The 18,283-nt window shown below is 55.3% G+C and overlaps 1 protein-coding gene across 3 annotated transcripts in view; it reads left to right on the top strand.

The window, feature by feature from the left end:
• The first annotated feature begins 5,832 nt into the window (after positions 1-5,832).
• The window catches only part of TFDP1 (transcription factor Dp-1), a 45,533-nt gene continuing 33,082 nt past the window's right edge, over positions 5,833-18,283 (top strand). The window contains exons 1-3 of one of the 3 annotated variants that reach the window (XM_087435793.1): positions 5,833-5,850; positions 6,749-6,823; positions 10,466-10,576. In XM_087435793.1, coding sequence (XP_087291919.1) covers positions 6,812-6,823; positions 10,466-10,576 — 123 coding nt within the window. In that variant the 5' untranslated portion in view covers positions 5,833-5,850; positions 6,749-6,811. The other 2 variants (XM_087435792.1, XM_087435794.1) reach the window with 2 other exon arrangements.

Genomic DNA, 18,283 nt, shown 5'->3' with positions numbered 1-18,283 from the left:
GAGCAAATACTATATAAATATGTAAATGGACTAAACTCCCCTATCAAAAGAGGTAGACTGGCAGAATGGGTAAAAAGCAGGATCCAACTATATGCTGTTTACAAGACTCACTCTCCATCTAAGGACACACAGACAAAGTGAGAGGATGGAAAAATATTTTACATGCAATGAGTAACCAAAGGAGAGCAGGGGTGGCTACACTAATAAGAGACAAAATAGACTTGAAGTAAAAGATTGTTACAAGAGACAAAGGACATTGTATAATGATAATATAATGATAATGATATTATAATAATGATATGATAATATAATGTCCTCTTTTGTCTCTTGTAACAATGATCAAAGGGTGAATTCACCAAGAAGATATAACAATTATAAATGTATATACACTAAACATCAGAGCTTCTAAATATATGAAGCAAACATTGACAGAATTGAAGGAAGAAATAGGCAGCTCTGCGATAATAGAGAACACGTCAATACCCCACTTTTGATCGTGGATAGAACACCCAACAGGTCAACAAGGAAACAGAGGACTTGCACAACATCGTAGACCGATTGGACCTAACTGTCTGCAGAGCACTCCCCCCAACAGTAGCAGAAGACACATTCTTCTCAAGCGCACATTCTCTGGGACTAGGTCCCTGGAGACCTTGCCCATGCTTTGTGAGGCAGCAGTGCACTGAGGTACGAGTCTCCCTTGGGGTCTGTTTATTTCAGGGCCCCTGAGCTTCTCATCAACCCAGAAGCAGGTCAGTCCATTGAAGAAGCAGGAAGTAGCTAATTTCCATTTTTAAAACATTGCTCTGGCTGCTGAATAGATGAGAGATTAGAGTAGGATACGAGTGGAGGAAGCGAGAGGAGATGGAGTTGTTTACCTCTATCTAGGTTTCTAGTATCAACAGCTAGGTAGGCACCATGCATTTCCTGAGCTAGTGGATGCTGGGGGGCGGAGCTGGTTTGGTAGAAGAGTCCTGAGTTCATGATCAGCTATATCATGTGTCGTTTGAAGGAATAACACACTTGCCCAAGTGCCTTACTGAGAAGTTGTGCTAATTAATATTCCCACCAATGGTGAATGAGGGTGTCCATGAAACCACGATTTTAAATAGTTTCCCCCAGAGGAATTTGTGTTCTAGTCATAGAATGGCAAACCTAGATTTGGAGAAAAATTAAGTATCTTTAGTGTTGGAAGGTTTAGACTGTAAGAGGAAAAAATGAAGGAGAAGTTTGCCTAGAATGGTGTGTATGCAATTTTAGAGAAATATGATAGGTTATATGAAGAAAATGTAATTAAACTTGCTTCTATCCCCTACCCTCCATCCCTCAGCCTGCAAGCCATCACCTCCATCCTTCACCCTCCATGCCCTCACCCTGCATCTCTCACACCCATGCTGTCACCTCAATCCCTCATCCTCCATCCCTCACCTCCATCCCTCACCCTCTACGCCCTCATCCCCATGCCTCACCTCCATCCCTCACCCCCATGCCTCACCTCCATCCCTCACCCCCATGCCCTCACCCCCATGCCTCACCTCCATCCCTCACCCCCATGCCCTCACACCCATCCCTCACACCCATGCCCTCACTTCCATCCCTCACTCTCCATTCCTTAGCCTCTATCCCTCACCCTCCATGCCCTCACCCCCATCCTTCACCCTGCTTTTCTCACACCCATGCCCTCACCTCAATCCCTCACCCCCATGCCCTCACCCTCTGATATTACCCTCCATCTCTCACCCCCATGCCCTCACCTCCTTTGGTAGATGCTTTCTGGCCTTTGCCCTCTATGGTATTGGACCTGTTCTCCTAAAATCATCAATTACCTGATTGCCAGGTAGAATGACCTCTATTCACCTTTCATTCTACTTGATCCTGTAACACATTTGACACTGTTGATCACTCCCTCCTACTTGAAGCATATCCTTTCTTGGTTCTGCAAATCAATCGATCCATGTCATTAGGAACCACTTTTAACGTTTAGAGTTTGAACAGCCCTAGTGTTGGCAGGACTAGATGGACACCGAAGGCTTTGTCTATGGAGATTGAAAGGGCACCAACGTAGTGGTATGGGTGGGCTAACGACTCCAGTAGAGGTGACGAGGACCTGCAGGAAGCCCTTACTCCCCCCAGGCTGAGGGCACGGGGAGCAAGCACAGCATAGGGACCTGAGCAGACAGTTGTGGAAGGGGCCCCCACAGGAGCTGGGGACAGAGGGACGCAACCACTGCCCGACACCTCTCTGTATACTCTCAGCTGGTCACTGCTCATCTCAAATGTCACCTTCTCTGTGAAGCCCTCCGGACTGCCTGCAGGGGGAACAAGGGTTCCTGCTTCTGTAATTCCCTTCCCCTATAGCGAAGAGTATTGTCTCCTCTTGTATTCCATTGTACGTGATCTGCCTTTCCTGTTTAAGCCATCCTCCATTTTACTAATCTGTGCAACCTCAGCACTCAGAGTCCCATCTGGCATGTATTTGAGCTCAAACATGTTTGGTGAATGAGGAACGCAGGAAAGGTAAAGGTTTTGAAATTGCGGTTCGTCTTCCTATCAGAGAACTAGATTTGGTCTGCTTATTTCTGAGCTAAAGGAGTTTGAACATCAGAGAAGCTGAGATTACTTATTGTCTGACTGCCCTTCATCTCAGCTTCATTGTAGCGGGTGGCTCCAAGGTCCTTCTCTGAACCCGTAAGATGAGTGGACAGGTAGCAGAGAAATGACCAAAAGTACTCAATTGTACATAAAGTCAAGTTTCTTAAAATTGTGCTGCAGGCTCCTGGGGCTGCTTTCACTCCCGGGTGATGGAAAACGGACTCTACTGAGGAAGGAAAGGGTACAAAGAGGACTTGGGTCTTTCAGCCTTACATTGTAGGGTCCGTGGAAGAAAGTAACATTGACATCATCGTAGCTAGAGCAATGGGAAGTCACACAGAAGGAACACTTTAGGATTGTGGAGTCAAATGGCGAAGGAACGGAAGGGATTTCTTTTGTTGTAAAAGCCAGAGAACATTTCAGATGAAAAGCCAGTCTAAGTAGTGAACAGCGCTGTGAGAGATACTTGAGTAAATTGGACACTGTCGTCTTCTAGAATTAGCTGTATCCAAGGGTCACTTTTCAAAGGACTGTGGCTTCAGCCTGTAAGTGCTTGTTCAAGTGACTCAGTGATGGAGGCATGAGCAATATCCAAAGCATAATGATGCAAGGGCGTCAGGGACTGACCCTCCTTCCAAGAGGAGGACTTTGGATTTGACCGGCAGTTCTCAAAAGGAGTCGTGAACATAAGGAAGAGTAAGAGAGAAGTAAAGGCGTCTTCACGTGAAGTAAAGGCGTCTTCACGTGTCTGGGTGGCAGATGGGGCTTAGAGGCGGTGACCTCCTTGGGGAGAGGGCTGGGGGATTTATCTTGGGCTTGAGCAAGCACGTTGATTTACTTAAGTTTTACGATACACACAAATAAGCAGAACAAAGTTTTCCCAAGATGCCTTTATTTATATTTTACCAAAGAATGAGAAAGCGTCACTTGTCCACATCCCGAAACATCCCCCGTAAGTCCCACGAGCCCCGTCCCCTCCCGCTCTTCCCACCTCTTGACATCACCGTTGCTGAGGTGGCCCAGGAAGATGGGAAACAGGAAAGGGCTGGCGAAAAGACCAGTGTCGTTGAGGGGGGAGCCAAAGACAAGCAGGTATTGAACAAACAGATTTAGAATGAAAGTTTTCAAGGGATTAGAAAATTTCCTCTCTCTCTTTTATGGGGGTGGGGGAGGGGGTAAGGATTTGTCTCATGCGCTAAGACTCAACAGACTGGACACACAAAGAGAGAGGGAGCTTTGGGGAGATGAGGACTTTTCCTGGGAAGGACCCCGATCACTTTCTTCAGAACCATTTTCTTGTGGTGTCCTGGACGATGAGGCGGGGCTGGACACCAGCCACTGGGAAGTGGATCAACACTAGAAGTCACGCTTCCTGAACAACTCTTGCCCCAGACACAGATGGCGCTGGAAGGATCAGATGAATACAGGGAGTTGGGGTGCGGTACTTATCAAGAGGTTGCATTCCTGCAATCTGATCTAGAGACTTCAAGGCAAGGCAGTGGCTGAAAATATTTGGATCTTCAACCAAGAGAGAATTGTTACTTTTTAACACAGAAATGGGGGATATTTGACTATAGAGGAACAAGTGTTTTCCCTTTCCCCAAGTAAACCGGAGCCTCAAAGAGCTGTCATTGCTGTGGTAGCTCTTGTGAGTTCAGAATATTTCACTACAGGGATTTTTGTGCAGAAATTATTTTGAATATTACAGGTAGTCATCCCGTGTAAACAATATCGAATCACGGGAACCTTGAATCTGTAGGCAGAGGCTTAAGATTCCGTCCTCTGATCCTCCATTTCTTCCTAACTCTGAGCCCCTAGCTCTCACAGGAGACTTGCTGTCCTGTGCACTTGGGTCCAAGGGCTGGGAAGGGGGCTTCCGGCTGCCATCTGGGGGTAAATAGCCAAATATAGTCAAAAACGAATTACTGTGAAAGAAAAATGGAGCTAGGGACATATGGCCACTGGAGGTACGAAAGGGAGGGATGTAGGTTCCGGTATCATGGGCACTTGCTAAGGGTAGAGCAGTGTAAATTCCACCAGCAGAGAAATAAGGTCCTTCTGTAGGACTTTCCCTCCCTTTTAATGCACCTCCATCACGGTACCATCCATGTTTCTGCCCATGTGTCCATTGTGTGCTAATCTGGACAAAGAATGAAGATTTCTGCTGTCTTCAAGAAGAAATTAGTGCTCACTAAGGTGTTAACAGTTTAAGACTGGAGTAACCTAAACTGACCTCGCGCTAGGGGGTGTAATGCAAACACGCTGCCCTTCGGTGCAGAGGCCTTTGCTCCCGTGCTCAAGTCCCGAGATGGTAATTATGCCTGTGCTCTTATGCCTGTGCTCGCTGCACACCGTCGTCTGATGCAGCCTTGAACTTTGGACTGACTCCCAGGCCCAGCCCGCCCTCTGCTGGGTCTCCAGGCCCTGGGCCCAATGCCCTGGTGGTGGTGGGCTGCAGGGAGGACAAGTCTCCAGGGCTCAGGGTCCACCAGGCGCTCCTGGAGATGAGAAGCAAACCGGCTGCCGAGTTTCCCTCCCCGGCACCCTTCTGCACCAAGGACGCGCAGAATCTGGGCGGAGGAGGGCCGAGCACGGACAGGAGAGCACCACCAGGTGGACAGGGCCCTCTGCGCTGCGCGCACACACATCGTCTCCTCCGTGCACCTACACACGCACCCGCCCAAACACGCCCACGTGCACAAACCTAGCCCGCCTTTCTCCTCCGCGAGTACACATACACACGTGCGCGCACACACCGATCTCTTCTCCTCCACGGTGCACACACCCAGCCTCTTTTCCTCCGTGCGCGCACATAAACACCTGTGAGCACAAAATCTGTGCCCTTTCTGCCTGTGTGCACGCACACCCGCAAATACACCCATGTGCATATGCACACACCTGGCCCCCCTCTCCCCTGCGTGCGTATGTGCACATGCATCCGCCCCCTTTCTCCTCCGCGTGTGCAGCACACACAGGCGTCCACACCCGGAACCCTCCCCCGCGTGCGCACCCGCGCGCGCACCGCCGCGTCCCACGCCGGGGCCCCCCTCCGCCCGCCCGCGCGCACGCACCGCGCACACGCGCACGCGCCGCCCATCCCCCTCGGGGCGCGAGCGCGGGCCGCACCGGCGGGAGGCGGAGGGCGAGGAGGAGGAGGGAGCCGAAGGCGCGAAAAGGCGCGCAGGCGCGCTGCGGGAGCCGGGCCCGCGCCCACGTCACCGCGCCGCGCACGTCACGCCGCCCGACGCTCCCTCCAGGGTGAGCCCCGCGCCGGCGCCTCGCAGGGCAGGACCCCGGCCGGGCAGCGACCCCGCGGCCGGAGCCGCCCGGACCGCTCCCGCGCCCGCCGAGTCCGCGCCCGCGAGCCAGGTGCGGCGGGCAGGCCGCGCGGCCGGGTCCCGAGGGCGCACGCGGGCGCACCCCGACACGACGGTCCCGGTCCGCGTCCCCGGACCCCTGCGCCCCCCGCCCGCCCGCGGGCCCCCAGATGACCCGGCCGCGGGGTCGGGGCCGGGGTCCGGGCGGGGCCTCCAGGCGGAGCCGCCGCGCCGCGTCCGGCGGGGTCGGGTCGGGGCCGGTCTGGGTCGGGGTCGGCCGAGCGCAGGGGTCCGGGGTCCGGGGTCCGGGGTCCGGGGGCGGCGCTGCCCCGACTGCCGGTTCCAGGGCGCGCGGGGGCGGCCGCGGCCTAGTGACCGGCGCGCGGGACCCCGGAAGCCCACCTGTCAGCGGCGCGGTCGGCCGCGGGGGCGCGGGCGGGGGGCGGCGGGCGGGCGGGCGCCCCGGGGCGCTCACTGCGCGGGGCGCGGGTCCCCTCCGGCGCGGGGTGAGCGGTGCCCTGCGTCCTGGGGGCCGGCCGTGTGCCAGGCGGGGGCGCAGGGCCTTTGTGTGGGCGTCCGGGGAGCACGGCCGCGGCTGGGGCGCCCGGGCATCGCCGGGCATCCTGGTGTTGGATGTGCCTCCATCCGCCGGGATGACTTAAAATCCCAGCGTCGGGCTGCTTTTGCCAGCGGCGCTCTGAGGCGGGGCTGTGGTTGGAACGGAAGGCCCAGCACCCTGGAGGGGCAGCCGGGGTGGGGGTGCCGCGGGAAGGGTTGATATTGTGTTAACTTGTTTTCTCGTTCTTACTCATTTCTTGTTTTTCCTTCCTTCTTACCAGAAAAATCACTTTTCTTCTCTGGAGGGTGGACAGTTATAGCATCGATTTCACGGATCTGGTAACATGGCCAAAGATGTAAGTATGCCCGCCTCGTGCACAGACGGCCGTTGGCGCCGCGTTCTGTGGTTTTCCCGCTGCGGTTGAGAGTGACACCGTGCCGGCGGCGGGGTCTGCTGTCGGTCTCGAGAGCAAGTGCGGCGGCGCGGGGGGGCGGGGGGAACCGTCGGGGCAGCTGGTGCTTGGCGCGGGTGTGGGCCTCCTTCCACACCTGGGTTTGCATCTGAGCCCCGGTGACAGACATCGTGTCAGCATCCGTGACACACTGGCCTCGAGTCCTCTCAGACTGGACGTGGACTCTGTCTTGTTGCAGGACAGACCCCTCAGTCGCTGGGATGGGGCCTGGGTCAGGCGCTGGGCGCATTCCCACCGCCGAGCCCCTGCGTGCAGAGTGTGGGGAGTTAGTTCAGCCTGGGTCCGTCCTAGTGCTGAGCACTTGTTTTGGCTCCCTTTGTCTCAAAAAATGAAACTTGGTGATTAATGAAATGTGGTGAAAAATTCTACCTTAGCTTGCTTTGTATTTGTCGTGAAACTAGAGAATATACTGAATTTTTAAATCTGTTCCAACAAATAGGCTTTTAGGTGCAAAAACAGGGTCTATTTAATGGCTCATGTGGTTCTTGACTACACTTGGTAAGATCAGTTAAATTCCCTGAAACCCCGCTGCGCCCTTTAGTGTCTCGGAATGCATTGCTCTGTAAACATTAGCGAAGAGAGGCCATTTGCTTGTTTATTGCACAGGGTTGTACATACAGCTCAGAGGAGCTGCGTCTACCTGAACCACAGCCAGAGGTGGTGAAGATGTGTCCGTATCTGGGGACCGAGTGACCATGTCAGCCTTCCCATCAGTTCAGGGGGTTTAATGTTCTCTGAAGGTGCCAGAGGGCGCCCCTCGCTCTCACCGACCGTCCGGCAGGCCCTCACCTTAGGCGCTGGCTTTGGTTTGGTGGAGGGTGTGTGTGAACACACACTTGCACCCTGTGTGGTGTCCTTTAAGGGAGAGTCGTAATCTGTGTATGATTGAGGTGGTTTATCGTCTCTCGTTGCATTTGTTGATGGTGGTGCCCAGTTCTGTGGTGTGTTTCTCCCAAGATGCAAGGCAGGTGGCCACGCGCAGTCACAGTCGCATCCTTCAGAGGGCGCTGCTGGCCCCCAAGCCTGTTAGTCTGCAGTCCTGGGGGTGCGAGTTTCAGGGAAGCAAGTTATCTGCCCTCTTTTATTACCTGACTGGAGGAGAGGGAGCGACTCCTTGCTGGGAGGCCCTGTGATTCCTCGTTGGCCTGGGAGGTAAAGACAGTCGAGGCTGCTGCCACCTGGTTGCAGGGGAAGGACTTGTGAACGATCTTCTTCGGGGTCACTTCCTGCAGGCCACCCCAGGGCTGGATGGTGGGGTGGTTCCCCCGCATCTGGTGTTGGATCATCATCATGTGAGTTGGTGACCCTGTGGAGGGTTGGGCGCAGCGATGATAACAGGGTAGTGTGGGCTGAGAACCATCATGGGGCGAGCGGAGTTGAGGGGCCTTCCCTGTCCTGAGAGCTGGCGACACCAGGTGTGGCTGGAACCAGGTTCCACCAGGCATTTGGCCTTTCCTCAGGCTGCCTTAAGTTTTTTAAGTGGGGGTGTGACATTTGGGTTTGGAAGGATGATTTTGGCAGCCAGGGTTGGCGGGGAAGCAGCCGTGGTTAATGTCAGCTCTGGCGTTCCAGTTTGATCTTAGGTGTGAGATCAAGCCCGTAAGCATAGGTGGGAGCCGAGCCCCCGGGGTTGACGGGCGTCAGCCAGAGCTCTGGGGGTCCCATGGAAGGCTGTTGGGGGCTGGGGAGGCTGGAGGGGGCTGGAGTTAGCTCTGGGGGTCACAGCAGAGGAGGACAAACTTAGGGGACCAGTGAGGTGTCAGCCAGGCAGACTTTGGTGAAGAGGATGAGGCGAATGGCAGCTTCCTGTGGAGGTGCAGGGGGCACAGCCACGGGAATGGCTGGACGGGAGCAAGCCGGTTGACGGTGACGGGGTGGTGGGTGTGCACGGGTTTTAAAGGCAAGAGCAGCCCCTTGGGGGAGAGGGTGGTGGGCTGGGCTGGGGAGGGGTGGCAGGTGGGGCAGTGAGGGCCATCCTGACGGGTGAGCGGGACCGCAGCAGGGCCAATGGGCAGGCACCTGGGCTCGGATGACTGTCGCAGGCAGATCCGCTGGACTGTGTCTTTGGTCGAAGGGCCCGATGTCGTCTGGTCTCCCAGGAGGACTGGGAGTGTCCCCCGTCCTGTCTTGGTTAGAACCCCGGACGAGCCAGGCCCCTGGTTCCCATGTGTTGCCCACCTTGCTTCTTGGAGTGGGAACGGAGGAAGGTGGGGGGATTTGGCCATCCCTGCGTCCGTGCTCTGCTGCTGTGGAGCGCCTGTGCTGCACAGGCAGCGGCGGGGCCGGCTGCACTCAAGGAGCTTGTGGGCGCGGACAGCAGACAGGCTCGGGCCGGCTGGGTCTCTCAGGAGCAGCGCCGTCTTTGCTGAGATCGGAGGGCGAGGCAGCGAGCCGAGTGGGTGTGCGGGCGGGCGAGCGTGGCGCTGGCACTGACTGCACACCTTACGTCTTCTGTGTCTAGATCAGAAATAAGTGTTTGTGTATTTTTACAAAAGATATCTAGACAAAATGCCGTGATTCCTTTGTTTCAAAAAGCCCCCATAGTTTCCAGCAGATGTGAAAATAAGCCTGAGTCTTTGGTGGTTTGTAGCTAATATTTCATTTTAAAAGTGCGTTCCTTCCCCTGGAGGTGCGCCACAGAATGAGTGGGCGCGTGAGGCGCCCTGGGGCGAGTGTCTGTCCTGCTTCTCTGGTTTTACTCTGGTCCTCGTAGAGGGGAGATGCTGCCTGGGGAGGTGTTGTGCTGACCAACCCCAGATGCCCGCTCCTACGTGTCTTGGGGAAGCCGGCCTGGGGGCTGGGGCAGGAGCCGGCTCGGGAGTCAGCCTTCCCTCTTTCCTTCAGCATTCACTGATTTGGATTAAGTTGGTACGTGCTCGAGGTGAAAAATCCAAGTGGTAGAAATTCGAATTCAGTATCCACACGTGGGGGGGAGGGGGAGGAAGCAGGAAGGGAAGGATGCGGCCGGCACGGAAGGACACGGAGTGGAGGTTATAGAGCCGCAGGCCCCATCGCTCCCCAAGTGACCACTAGCAACAGTTTGGGGGTGACTTCCAGAAGTTTAACCTAAGAGAATTGATTGGCTGCTGTTGGCGTTTGGGGCAGGAATTTCCTTGCTGGGGGACTGGCCCACACAGGGACAGTGGTCCCTTCCTGGTCCCTCGACAGCCGCGAGGCCGCCACCACTCTCATTTGCCGACACCCTGGGGCTCAGTGTAGCCTGGAAGAGAACCACCGTTGAGGTCTCCCATCAGCGCCCACAGGGGACCAGGCCCGCCGCAGGCTGTCCCTCTGCTCTCGTGCCTGAGGCTCAGAGACCATCCTAGACGTGCATTCTGGAGGGTTTTTCCACAGTCGTGAAGAGAGTCTAGGCAGGGCACAGGCCGTGGTGGCCCGCGTTCCAGTCACTGTCCTGGAGCTGCGTGGGTCTGTGCTTCCACAGCTGGGGCCATTTCCTCCATCACGGTCTTGACACCCTGGTAGGTGACAAATGTAGTTCATTGTCTTATTGACTTATACACCTAGGTGCCTGTGAATTTACGTCGTGCCGACCGTGGCCCCACGGACAGAACACCACCGGGCAGGTCGGCCTCGCTGGGTGCAGTCACGTCTTTGGCACCGAGGACGACTCCTGAGGTAAAGCCAGCTTGAAAGAAAACATAAGAATTGTCATTGTTAGAGGCATACTCACCGATGAAAAATTGCAGCTGTGTAGGAAGTGAAGGGTGTCTGACACAGTGTGTGTGCACTCGTGCGTGCGCGTCTGCCGTGGCCCCGGGCTGCCCTCCCTCCGTCCCTGTCAAGCCTGCAGCCCCGTGAGCAGCGTGTGCTGTGAGAGTTGTAGGTGAGAGAACAGCCTGCATGGTGGCCCAGGCTCTTCCAGAACTGGAGCCGGGAGGGGCCGTGGGTGGGGGTGCGGCTCAGAGAGGTCTCGGGCGTTCTCAAGGTCACAGGCAGAGCCTGTCCCCAGCTCCTGGTCGGGTTCCTCACGCGCCCTTGCCCGAGGAGGAGCAGCTCGCATGGCCCTGTCCCCCCGGGAGGATCCTGGTCTCGTCCCTATCCCGGGCCGGGACGGTTTGTAAAGAATGGAAGGTGACAGTGGATTTGTGAGATGACTCGTGCTGGTGCCAGAGACGGCCAGGCGAGGGTGCGTAGGCTGCGGCAATCATCCTGGGCCCGCCTCGCCCCTCCAGGCTGCAGGTGTGAGAGCAGAAGGGCAGCCTGCGCCCGCGGCCAGTGAGTCCCCACAGACTGCACACTCAGCCAAAGGACGGATGTCCGTGTGGGAGGAAGATGCTGAGAGGGGGGCAGTGCCCTGGACGCTCCCGGGAGAGGAGGTGGCCGTGTAAGTTAAGGGGCAGTGCCCTGTACACTCCCGGGAGAGGAGGTGGCCGTGTAAGTTAAGGGGCAGTGCCCTGGACGCTCCCGGGAGAGGAGGTGGCCGTGTAAGTTAAGGGGCAGTGCCCTGGACGCTCCCGGGAGAGGAGGTGGCCGTGTAAGTTAAGGGGCAGTGCCCTGGGCGGCTCCCGGGAGAGGAGGTGGCCGTGTAAGTTAAGGGGCAGTGCCCTGGACGCTCCCGGGAGAGGAGGTGGCCGTGTAAGTTAAGGGGCAGTGCCCTGGACGCTCCCGGGAGAGGAGGTGGCCGTGTAAGTTAAGGGGCAGTGCCCTGGACGCTCCCGGGAGAGGAGGTGGCCGTGTAAGTTAAGGGGCAGTGCCCTGGACGCTCCCGGGAGAGGAGGTGGCCGTGTAAGTTAAGGGGCAGTGCCCTGGACGCTCCCGGGAGAGGAGGTGGCCGTGTAAGTTAAGGGGCAGTGCCCTGGACGCTCCCGGGAGAGGAGGTGGCCGTGTAAGTTAAGGGGCAGTGCCCTGGACGCTCCCGGGAGAGGAGGTGGCCGTGTAAGTTAAGGGGCAGTGCCCTGGACGCTCCCGGGAGAGGAGGTGGCCGGGTAGGTTAGGGGGGAGTGCCCCGCGCGCTCCGGGGAGAGGAGGTGGCCGTGTAAGTTAAGGGGCAGTGCCCTGGACGCTCCCGGGAGAGGAGGTGGCCGTGTAAGTTAAGGGGCAGTGCCCTGGACGCTCCCGGGAGAGGAGGTGGCCGTGTAAGTTAAGGGGCAGTGCCCTGGACGCTCCCGGGAGAGGAGGTGGCCGTGTAAGTTAAGGGGCAGTGCCCTGGACGCTCCCGGGAGAGGAGGTGGCCGTGTAAGTTAAGGGGAAGGGGCCTGGGCGCTCCCGGGAGAGGAGGTGGCCGTGTAAGTTAAGGGGCAGTGCCCTGGACGCTCCCGGGAGAGGAGGTGGCCGTGTAAGTTAAGGGGCAGTGCCCTGGACGCTCCCGGGAGAGGAGGTGGCCGTGTAAGTTAAGGGGCAGTGCCCTGGACGCTCCCGGGAGAGGAGGTGGCCGTGTAAGTTAAGGGGCAGTGCCCTGGATGTTCCCGGGGAGGAGGTGGCCGTAACTGTGGCGAGTTCACGGGCCTCAGTTTTGGAAGCTGCTCTGTGATTCCACTTTGTGTTCTGTGAGTTTGTGGGAAAATCCCTAAATTGTAGTATTGAGAGCTGGCAACCAAAAACGTGCGTCATATCGCAGCTTTTGAGGGATGATATCTGTGGCCTGGGGTAATACCATCAGGAGAGGGGCGAGCTGGTCTGACAGTACTCGTGCTGAGTATTTGCAAACCTGGACCTCGGGGGCGGGGTCAGGGCTGAAGACACAGACCCGCTAGAGCACGGGGCTGCCGTTTCCCTCAGTCTCGGTGCCGCGAGTTCTGGGGGCAGTGTCCCGACTTCACAGCAGAGGAAGAGGGTAGGAGTTGAGCCCACTCAGGTGTAGACAGGGAAGAAGGCTGTGACGCTGGCCAAGCTTTTACAACTGTTTGAGTTCATTTTCTTCTACATGGGATGAAATTGGAGAAACTCTGAGATGGTAATAAAGAGCAGAAAATTACAGCTTAATTAAAAGTGTTGCCCTGGGCCGGCCCCGTGGCTTAGCAGTTAAGTGCGTGCGCTCCGGGTTCGGATCCCGGGCGCACACCGATGCACCGCTTCTCCAGCCATGCTGAGGCCGCGTCCCACATACAGCAACTAGAAGGCTGTGCAACTATGACATACAACTATCTACTGGGGCTTTGGGGGAAAAAAAAAAAGTGTTGCCCTAAAACATCTTGCTTTAAAAGAAGTATTATACGAACACCTGGTATAAAATTCAGAAGATGGAAGGGGTGTTTTTCCTCGTAGAGCCAGTTCTCTTGCTCTGTGCCGTGGTGTGTGAAGGTGCTGTCTCCGGCGTGGCTGTGAGGCAGGTGGAGACCCACCTGTGGTGTCTACCCAGCCTGCACCCCTGTGGCTTCTGGGGCATTTTCCTCACACAGCCACCCTTACAACCTCTTCTCTTTTGATATCTGAAGAATTATGTTATTTTTCTGTGTAGAACGATTGGAAAGCTCTCATTTGGAGTTGGACCCTGGCTTCTCTTGCGTGCTGTCTTGTGTACTGTTAGGAGGGACACGGGGGGTCAGAGGTGGTGCCACCGGGGGTCCTTGCTGAGGGCGAGAGGGCCAGGCCTCTGGGACGTGTCACCTGGGACGTGGGGGTCGTTGCCGGATCAGAGGTGGGGCTCCCCAGGCGCCTTCTGACTCAGATGGTTATCATGTTAGAGTGTCGGCCGTGAACAGCCTGGGGCTGGGAGGGAGTCGGGGCCATCGGTCAGTACTTGCTGACCGGCTGGGACTCTGCAGACCCGACTCTGCATCGGAACTTGAACGCAGAGGCCGGCGTTGGCTCCTCGGTGTGCTCCAGATGCGTGTCCCCCTCTTCCTGTCAGAGTCTGTTGCTTGAACCTAGGACCCTGCTCATCAGCATCCTGATTTTGCACAGTCCAGTTGTGGAGGGAACTCAGGTTTGATGGAAGGAAACCGCTGTGCATCCTCAGAGTCTGCAGTGCAGCACTCTTAAGGCATGTGCTCGCGCCGTGCCCCTGAGGCCTGCTCCGTGACCTCCCGTCAGCGAGGGCCCGAGGGAAGGAGACAGCGAGCAGCGCTGGCGGGTGGTGACCAGGCCCCCAGCTCGGCCTCCCCTGCCCATGTGACAGGTGTGCTGGCCGCCTGCGTGGTTCTTCCGCGGAGCAATTGGTCATTCCTGGGTTGTCCTGTGTCCTGCTGTCTGTGCTCAGCCTAGACTGAGTTTTGTCTTTTGTCTTTTTTTGTGAGGAAGATCAGCCCTGAGCTAATATCCGTGCTAGTCCTCCTCTTTTTGCTGAGGAAGACCGGCTCTGAGCTAACATCTATTGCCAATCCTCCTCACTTTTTTTCCCCAAAGCCCCAGTAGATAGTTGTATGTCGTAGTTGCACATCCTTCTAGTTGCTGTGTATGGGACGCGGCCTCGGCACGGCCGGAGAAGCAGTGCGTCGGTGCACACCCGGGATCCGAACCCGGGCCGCCAGCAGCGGAGCATGCGCACTTAACTGCTAAGCCACGGGACCGGCCCGAGTTTTGTCTTTATTGAAGGCCCTCCTGTCACACCAGCAAGCTTCTCTGTCATAGTCATGGGGTCATCCATGTAGCAGAATTTCCACAAGAAAAAAGTTTGAATTACTGAAAGAGTTCGAGTAATATTTCTTCTGATTGTAAAAGTAATGTTAGTTGTACAACAGCTAGAAAGTTCCAGAAAGGTAAAAAGAAGAAAGTCTCTGTGAGCCGGTATCGGAGGAGTTGTCGGGATTTGTGTATATTCCTGTTGTGTTTTTATTTAGTCACGTCTGATGACGGCGTGCTCTACAAGATGTAAGTGTTCTGTGTGTCCATGTCTCCTCTTCCTTTTCTCTTGAACATGTTATTTCCCCAGGTCAGTCATTTTTTTCTGCCGCGTTATTTTTAGCAGCTGCGCGTTTATTTGACGTGGGAGGATTGTGGATGGTCACTTACGGAGAAACAGTTAAAATGGGAAATAACAAAAAGGATACATACCCGCACATGTCATTTTAAATTGAAACCAATGTCTGCTTGCTCCCCAGTCCTTTGGCTATAGGGTGAAGCCCTTTCCTGGCGTACTGGTCCACCTGTTTGAGTTTCCTGCGTAAACCGTACCCATAACGTCCAGTTCTGATTTCTCTAGAGGGGTGGAGAGCACAGAAGACGTTTAAAGGCACTGAAGGCAGCCTCTCGATTGTCTGCAGTTTTCTCCAGGCTTCTAATAACAAATCCAGCTGGTGTCGCCTGGTGCTGAGACGTGCACACAGTGAGCGACCGTGCTGCTGAGCTCGTGGGGCGCGGGCTTGTGGGGACCGAGAGTCCGGGGTGCTGCTGGCCTCCTGCAGGGAGTGGCGAGCACAGCTGATTCAGCAGATCCCCTGTTCACTGGGCGGCTGTGCCGTGGTCCCCGGCCCCGGGAGGACTCCGGTGGTTTCCCATGAAGTCTCAGATTTGCACAGATCCCTGGTGACATCCTAGGATAGATTCTTGGGAGGGTAGGTCCGCGTGGATACTCGTGGACGTGCCTGGGTGTGCATGGGCATGCATGGACGGCAAGCACACGTATGCACCGTGTCTGTGAGACATCATCAGGTGACTTTCCAGAATGACTGCACCATTTACACTTACTTCCATCCGATTGTAGAAGGGAGCCCATTTTAACGTTCCCTTTTCAACATTGAGTTCGATAATAATTTAAAAACCCATAAAACTTGTTCCATTTGATAGGTGAAGTTTTAAATTGTGTTTTGTTTTAGTTTGCAGTTTTTGATTTAGAAGTTGAATATTTTTATTTTAAAATAAAATATTTTAAACAGTATTTATTTTAAAACAGTATTATTCTTTGTGAGTTGATGAACATATCCTGTGCTCGTTTTTCTGTTCAGGTGTTTATTTCCTGCTGATTTGCATCACTGTAGGTTAAGGAGAGTAAACCTTTGTAATTTCACGGCAGAGTGTTAGTATGTCAACGTTAGGTTTGCTTTTGTGCTTCAGCAGGAGTTGTAACTATAACATCAGCTCCGTGGGACCCACAGAGAACACACCTTGAGTTGTAACGTGAAATACAGGTCGTTTTCGGGCAGTCTAGGTGTTCTTCCGTCATTGCTTGGTGGTGTGTTGTGTTCGTCTCTATTCAGTGTCATCGACTCTGGGAGGCCCAGGTTCACGATGGTCGTCCGCACCCTCGTGACTTCCTGGGTCAGCGGTTACAGCACAGCATAAGTATAGCCCGTCGGATCTTTTCAACTATTGCACAATATCGTACTTCCTCTGCTTGAAAGCATTAATGACTTGGAGCACCTAGTGTGGGCTTATTTTTCTATTGTTTTATTTGCTTTTCAGAAAAATCAGGATTTGAGTGAAAATATTTTAGGCATCTGTGTTGATAGAACCTTAATCCTATTTTGCAGGAAGAAGGGTGAAAAGGGAGATTTTTACGTGAGAATTTAACCTCTGGATTTGTTTCAGGGCTGAGTTTGGCATCAGTTACAAGATCGTACCCCTCTTTGGTCTGGTGTCTTTTAGAGTGACCCAGATGAAGAAGCTGTTTATTCTTGGAGGACACTGTTGCTCTAGCACTTCTTTTGAAATCTGTCTTTTTTAAAATTTAGGTACCTGTTTGAAACAATGTGCAGTGTTAAAGACAAATGTTTGCCTTAATATTGTCCAGATAAGCAGCCTGTAGGTGAGGATGACTGTGGATTATGGGGTGTTTCACCCTCGTTTTGTGATGCCCTGACATGCCCCTCCCCCAGCACACACGCAGTGTGGGTCGGAGGGAAGTCACAGAATTAAACAATCTCACGGGGTTTTGCAACTTTGAAATCCTGGCCTGTCACCTTATGTTAGCAGAGCACTTCCAGGCCAGAAGCGGGGACTACCAGGGACACCTTCCTCCCATGGATATAACCCCTTTTTTCCTTAACAGACTGTAAAGTGGCTTCCGTGGGGGCTTCGAGAGCAGATCTCATTTTGGGGCAAAGGATAAGTGGTGGGTTTCTGTGGGGTGGGTTTCTTGAATGACTGTAGGCCCCGACCTCTCGTGTGATGATGGTGGCTCTGTCCTCCCCACGTCGCAGGCTGTTGTTTGAGTGATGTGTTGATAGCGTGTGGACCGTGGTCCTGGAAACTCGGCTTAGTCTGTATTTTTGAGTCCTTCTCCCCTGGGAAGAGAAAGGGCTGATGGTGGGAGATGGGGCTGCCCTTGTCACAGTGCATCGTGCAGTGGAGCTGTCCGTCCCCTGCCGTCCACTGCCCGCCTGGGCCCCCTGCAGCCTCCAGACCTTGGGCCCCGCGCAGAGCGCCGTCCTGTTCCAGCTCCCAGCCTTGGATGAGTCAGTTTTTGTTAGGACGAGACTTGGGTTCTTTCTGAAGGGAGAACAGTGTCCTGCAACAACTTTCCCAGTAGAGAAGTCAGGTTAGTGTGTTATTATTTTAAAAATTAGCTCATAAAATAAATATCCTAGATGAGCAGAAAGTCACTCCACCTCTGGTTGTGCTGTTCCCAGGAGAGGCCGCAGGCTGGACTCCCCACCATTCTGGAGTGGCGGGCGGCGCCCGAGTGCGCGCGAGGCCGCAGGACTGTGGGAGTTTCCCTGGAAGCAATTTCCACGTCAGGACAAAGGCAGTGGTCCGAGGGGACCTGCACTGCCTGGCTGTGGGTCCCAGCTCTGCCTCTGCCTGGTGGTGTGACCACCTTGGGGCTCGGTTACTCATCTGTAAGATGAGGGTAATGGAGTGCCTTCCTCTCGGGTAGTGAAGAGTAAGGGATGTAACGTGTCATGCCCTCGGCTGGCCCAGGAAGCACTTGGGTGGGTTCTAGAGAGTAAGCATGAGGCTCTGAGGGATCTGCACCTGGGCCTCGGGGCATACTTCTTGGCCGTGAGTGGTTGGTGTGATCAGAGCTCTGGGGGAGACCCTACTCCTCGTGCGGCCGAGGGATCAGCTCCTTGTTAGAGCCCGAGCTCAGGGGTGAAGTAGGCAGGCCGCCAGAGGCAGCGTGCAGGGGGTATGCTGCTCTGCCATGAGCGCCTGGGGACCACACGGCTAGTTCCGGCCCTGCTCCCTGCCTCTCCTCCAGTCTTCCTGCAGACAGGTCTCTGCCCTGCCCACCTCCAGCTTCCCTTGGCACAGTTCAGAGGAGTCAAGTGGGTGGTGGGCAGCAGGGACTTGCCCTGGGGCAGGGCCTGCTAGAATGGGGTTGGGTTGATGCAGCCCTGGCACCCGGGGCTTCCCTGTCAGGGGCTGTGGCCAGGTGAGGGTGGCCGTGGGGCAGGTAAACATGGCTTCGGCTTTGGTTCAGGAGAGAAGGGCTCAGGGCAGCCCTCTGGTTGGTCCAGCCTTTGTCATTATAGTGAATGTGAAATCATGTTCTCCTGGGGAGCG

The sequence above is a fragment of the Ceratotherium simum genome, chromosome 10, assembly GCF_057802395.1.
Source record: "Ceratotherium simum simum isolate JZ-2026a chromosome 10, ASM5780239v1, whole genome shotgun sequence".
In the NCBI taxonomy this organism is placed as follows: domain Eukaryota; kingdom Metazoa; phylum Chordata; class Mammalia; order Perissodactyla; family Rhinocerotidae; genus Ceratotherium; species Ceratotherium simum.
This window is presented reverse-complemented; position numbering and strand designations above follow the sequence as displayed.